This window comes from Rhincodon typus, chromosome 2 (genome assembly GCF_021869965.1).
Source record: "Rhincodon typus isolate 14 chromosome 2, sRhiTyp1.1, whole genome shotgun sequence".
In the NCBI taxonomy this organism is placed as follows: Eukaryota; Metazoa; Chordata; class Chondrichthyes; order Orectolobiformes; family Rhincodontidae; genus Rhincodon; species Rhincodon typus.
The window spans coordinates 68,010,060-68,016,330 of NC_063333.1; the positions used below are offsets into that span (position 1 = coordinate 68,010,060).

At 40.6% G+C, this 6,271-nt stretch overlaps 1 protein-coding gene across 1 annotated transcript in view; it reads right to left on the reverse strand.

Annotated features, from left to right (window-relative positions):
• The window catches only part of poc1bl (POC1 centriolar protein homolog B (Chlamydomonas), like), a 27,606-nt gene extending 23,395 nt beyond the window's left edge, over positions 1 to 4,211 (reverse strand). The window contains exon 1 of the mRNA XM_048608299.1: positions 4,193 to 4,211. Within this exon, the coding sequence (XP_048464256.1) occupies positions 4,193 to 4,211 (19 nt within the window). The remainder of the gene's footprint in view (positions 1 to 4,192) is intronic.
• Positions 4,212 to 6,271: the final 2,060 nt, after the last annotated feature.

Below are 6,271 nucleotides of genomic sequence, written 5' to 3' on the forward strand. Positions count from 1 at the left end.
CTCATCCCGCCCCCTTGACCTGTCCGTCCTCCCTGGACTGACCTATCCCCTTCCTAACTCCCTACCTACACTCACCTTTACTGGCTCCATCCCCGCCTCTTCGACCTGTTTGTTTCCTCTCCACCTATCCTCTCCTCTATCCCTCTTCTATCCGCCTCCCACTCTCTCCCTATTTATTTCGGAAACCCCTTCCCCTCCCCCTTTTCTGATGAAGGGTCTAGGCCCGAAACGTCAGCCTCTCTGCTCCTCTGATGCTGCTTGGCCTGCTGTGTTCATCCAGCCCTGCACCTTGTTGTCAAAGACACACTAGTGTTAGTCAAAATTTTGTTATTCACTTATGTGGAAAACATATTTTCTCTCATCCTTTTTTGCTTAATTTAGAATGAATATCTAATATACTTAAATGAAAAGTATTAATAGATGTAGCAATGGGACTGAGGTGACTCAGTTTTAAATTTACAGGAGTAAATTACACTTCTTGGATCTTTCAGAAACTGTTTAAAAGTCCTCCATTTCAAAACAAACAGTATTTTTGACTTTCTCATAGCAATACATTGGGTCCTTTGTGATCACACTTCTAATTTGACTAGCATAGACGTGGCAAGACAATTATAAAAAGGTTTGTGCCTTGAAATTACTGACACTATGTAATGTGAAAGTTCCTGTAAAATTATTTTTACTCAACTTCTGATTTTTCAGCTTCTTATTCAATGTCTAGATGCTGGTAAACAATTTTAAACAGCACCTTCTCAGATCTGCCTTATGTCCTGAAGGTAAATTCTACAAAATTTATTTGCGACTTTTATGTCTCATGAAAGAACCAGATAAAGGAACTGAAAGAAAGTCACAGTTGGAATAAACATCCAAAATGTCATATTCAGTTAAAAGATAAGACAAATAAATAATGAATGGGGTCATGAAAATCTTATTTTTCATAATTTTGATTAACATGAGATGGGAGGAGCAGTTGAGGACTCTAGGTCTGTACTTGATGGCGTTTACAAGGATGAGGGAGGATCTCATTGATACTTACAGGATACCGAGAGTGAAAATAGAGAAGATGTTTCCACTCGCAGAAGAGGTTAGGCCTCGAGGGCAAAGCCTCAGAATGAAGGGATGACCCTTTAGGACTGAAGTGAGGAGTAATTTCTTCAGCCAGAGGGTGGTCAATTTGAGGAACTCATTGCTGCTGAAGGCTATGGAGGCCAGGTCATTGAGTGTATTTAAGATAGAGATAGATATGTTCTTGATTAGTAAGTGGATCAAGGGTTATGGGGAGAAGGCAGGAGAATGGGGTTGAGAAACATATCAGCTATGACCAAATGGTGGAGCAGACTGATTGGGCCGGATGGCCTAATACTGTTCCTATGTCTTATAGTCTTATATTGATCAGTAATGAAACACATACTCTGTAGTGTTGTTGGAGAATCCATGAGGTGAGATGTCAAATATACATGTTTTATTCAAAACCTCCATGTTCAACCTCCACTTTCTGCAAATGCCATAGCCATGAATTCAGTCAATTAGGTAGCATCATGCTCCATGAATATTGATAATCTCATTCTATACCTTCCCTTATAAACAATCATTACTGTTCATTCCCAATAGACTGTTAATCTCCCCCTCCCCCTCTCAACCCACATTTACATGATATTGTAAGTGGTTCTCTCCTTTTTTTGGTGTTAGCCCTCTCCTCTTTGAACTTGTTATCATCACCTCCCCGCTTAAAAAAATGCAAACTTATTATCTTTGCAAACTACCTTCCCATCTGTAATCTGCTTTTCCTTTCGAAAGTTCGTATATGTGTTGCCATCATGCAAATTCTTTTTTTTAATCTTTGCCAGAACTCCACATTTGGATCCTTTAATCAGGTTTCCACCCATAATGCAGCATTGAATCTGCTCATATCAGAATCACAAATGACACTCTAAGTGACTGTGAATGAATTAAATCTTCCCTCCTTAAACTTCATTAAAGTTTCATCAGAGTTTGAAATAGTTGGTCACACTGCCCTTCACTAATGCCTCTGTCCTGCCATCCAGCTGGATGGGAGAGCCCTCCATTTCTGTTCGTTTGTATGAAATGACAGCTGGAGAATCACTTGCAATGAAATGGCTTCTCTTTCTGAATTTGCATTGTTATCTTTGGTGTACCCAAGGGTCTATCCTTGACTCTATCCTTTTTCTCATTTCCATGCTGCCCTATGATAACATCATCCAAAAGTAAGCTGATGACACCCAGCTCTACCGCACCAGCACCTCTCAATTCCTCCTCAGCCTGAAGACCTCCTCTTCCTGATGATGTAGCACTGCCTGTCAGTGACCTTGGTGATAGCAAGGTTGCTGAGGGTCAGCTCTCTGATTGGCACAGCAGCTTTTAGGGATGGCCAGCTAGCCTTGATTTAATGGTGGCTTCTTAATTGGCTATCATTGGTACTTTGCCACTCAATGTGCTGCTATCAGTTTGGCTCTGATCTTTGATCCAGTTGATAGGACTTCATCTCCAATGAGAAATTGCGGCCCAAGAGAATCAGAAAGAGAGAGAGAGTTTGAAAACAGACTTGCAGCCAGCATAAAGATGTCAGAAATGACAGCAAAAAGGATATTTAAGGACCAAACAGTGTATTTATGCAGAGGCAGAGAACAAAGCTGAGGAATTATGTGATTAGTTTAGGAAGGAGGAAAATGCAACCAAACACACTGTGAAAGAGGATGTAGTTGAGATATTGAAGGATCTAAAACTGATAAAGATGAGGTATTGAAAGGTTGGCTTTACTTAAAATTGTTAAGTCACCAGGATCAGATGAGATACAGCTGAGCATTCTGATTGATGTAAAGGGTAGAAGTTGTGGAATTACTGGCCTGAATCTTCTAATCCTTCTTCGATATGGATGATGAAATTTAAGGTCGAGGTGTGAAGTGATTTGGTCAGGTCAGTGAGAGAAGCAATATAAAATGAAGGATGCACTAAAAACAATCGAGCGGTTTGTGTATATACTTATACAAATTGTTAAGGTTGGCAGGGCAGATTGAGAAAGTGGAATATGGGATCCTGGACTTTATAAACAGAAGTATACAGTACGAAAGCAACAAGGTTATGGTGAGCCATTATAAACCACTGGCTCAGCCTTAACTGGAGTATCGTATGCATTCTGGATACCATCCTTCAGAAAGGATGAGTAGACTTAGGAGAGGGCGCACAGAATATTTACCGAAGTGGTTCCTGGAATGAGGGACTTTGATTCAGTGGGGATATTTGGAGACATTGGGCTGTTCTTCTCAGAGAAGAGCATTTTGAGAGATTTGATTGAGATATTCAATGCCATGAGGGTTCTGAACACTGTGGACAGAGAAGAAATGTGGTAAATCAGTGGACACAATTTATGAAAAACTGAAGAGAATGTTTTTACTTACTGAGCGCTTAGGTTCAGGAATACATTGCCCAAAAGTACGGTGGAGGTGGATTCCATTGTGGCTTCCAAAAGGAAATTAGATAATTATCTGAAGTGAATAAAGGTTAAGGGCAGTGGGGGAGGACAACTCACTGAGTTGCTCTTGCAGAGAGCAAGTATAGCCACAAAGGACTGAATGGCTTCTTGATGGGCTGGAACTGCTCTGTAATCCTGTGATAATGGAACTTCGTTTTTTTTCTGTCTAGTGTAAATGTGCAAACTTTGTACTTGTACTAGCCCACCCCAATCTTAAACCTTGTATGATCCAAAAGGATTTTGTTTAACTATCTCAGTCAGTTTGCTGTTGGCTGTTGAGAATTAAAATTCCCCCACATTAATTTGCAGTTGTCGCGATCATAGCTATTCTGTCATAGCAACTTGCTGCATTTAATTCACCCAACAATTGATTCACATCATAATTTTGCCAGAAGTTTTAATTCACAAAAATTTAAACAGATCAAATATTTGTCATTGAACTATAATCAGGCTGAATTTAATAAATTTGAGAGTAGAACTGTAAATTCCCATTTTGACGTAGTGCTATACATATCTGCCATTGTACTTTCCTCCTCTGATTTCTATTTCCTTTAACACTTAAAAAAAGTTATTGTTAATGATTCTGCTGTCCTGAGGTTTTGTTCTTACCTCCTTCAAATCTTAAGTCACTATCCTTCTCCTCAATAAACAACCCTTGGCTCCACCATCATTGCAAACTTTCTTTTCCTCTTGAATGTATGTTACCTTCCAAATCCACATCCATTATTCCCAAGACTCTATTTTAAATCCCTGTAGTCAGGTTTCCATCCATGCCACACTTCGGAGCTACCTTTATCAAAGCCATGAATAACATATTATATGACTGTGTCAAAGGTAAACTCTCTCCTTTTGTCCTTATTGACCTGCCTTGGTATGCTTGATTACGTTATCTTTCTCAAATGCCTCACCACTGTCATTTCCGTGATTGGAACAGAACGCACCTCATTCCATTTCCATCTTCCAATCATAGCCAGGATGCAACAAAAACAATGTCGCTGGAAGAAATGACGAAAGGTCACCAGACCCGAAACGTTAACTCTGTTTTTTCCTTCACAGATGCTGCCAGACCTGCTGAGCTTTTCCAGCAACTTTGTTTTTGTTCCTGATTTACAGCATCCGCAGTTCTTTCGGTTTTTAGCCATGTCAAATGGTTTATCTTGAACCATTTGATACGTTGTAAATAATCCCTCGACTTTCAAGATCCTCAATGACTTCCCCATTCCCTATGACTTTTATTTTCTTCAGCTCCACAACACTCCAAGACACTTGTCCTCCTCAAATTCTGACCTTTTGGTCATCCCTCATTTGTATCATTGCCCCATTGATTGTCCTTCTTTTCATCTTGTATACTGTATTTGTTCCTCACATCTGGTCCGTTATAATAGGGAGACTAAATGCATATTGGGCGACCTGAAGCTTTCAGTTACCTGCCATTTTAATTGCCTACCTTGTGCCATGTTGACCTCTCTGCCCCTGGCCTCCTGCAGTGTTCCATTGAAGCTCACATTAACTCATGAAACATCACCTCCTCTTTTGATGATGTTTCTACAACCTTCCAGATTCAACAACTGAATATCACAATCGCTACTCCTGTTTTGTATGCCTCTTTACAGGCTTCAATTTTGGCTTTGTTTTCTTTTTTGATTTCGTTTCAGACAACAGAGAGTGTGTCTTTGAATGAAGGACCCTCCTTACTAGGCCACAGTGAACCCGAAAGAGTCTACTTGTTGGTGATTCCTCATGGATGTTCCAATCCATCACTGACTTCAAGTGGCACAGGGTGAGGATCTTGCGTGAGCATTACCTGATCACCTGGAGGTTTCCATTGGAATCCATTTGGGGAGGCCATTTACAACCATTCTGCTCTGGACTTAATCAGGAGGAGGAGACTAGATGGTGGACTCCCACCTCACACCCTCCCGACTTAGATCCTGTATCTGGGAGGGAAGCATTAAATTCTGTTCAATGTCTCTTTATTCACTCTCTCGAAGCCTTCGTGGTTTTGAGCACCTCCTTCAAGTTCTGTGTTTTAGGGTGATTAACACCAACTTCTCCAGTCTTTCCACATAAATACCGTCTCTCATCTCCAGTGCCATTCTAGAGAAGCACATTGGCATCCTCTTGCAGGCCTGGGCCTGCTTCCTAAAGTGTGGTGGTCACAATTAGAAACAATGCTCCAGCTAAGGCTTAGCATGTGCCTTGCAAAGGTTTAAACAGTTTCCTGGATCTAGTGCTCTATTCCTTTAATAATTTCAAAGACTCCAAATACATTTTCTTAACAACCTTTTTCTGATGAAGGGTCTAGGCCCGAAACGTCAGCCTCTCTGCTCCTATGATGCTGCTTGGCCTGCTGTGTTCATCCAGCCCTGCACTTTGTTGTCTCTCTCTTCTTAACAACCTTCTCAACTTGGTTTCCCACCTTTAAAGATTTGCATGCGCCAGCACATCTCTCTCCTCCTGTGCCATTTATAAAGAAGTTATTTTAAAAATTGTTTTATCACATCATATCTTTCTCGTATCCTCCACAGTTGCAAAATTGTCTGACAATGTTGTTGCCCCGGATCTAGAAGACCTTTGGTTTATCGGGTTTCCAGTATTAAGTGAGCAGAAATTTCCTCCAAATAAATGTTGTGCACCTGTGGCTCACCATATTGATTTACATTAGGCTTGATAATAAATTTAAGATGGCGTTCAGGCCCTTTCCTTCTGATAATCTGTTTCTGTGAACTATTAGGGCTAGACTCAGTCACAGGGTCTCCAACCAATTTAAACCATAATGGATTT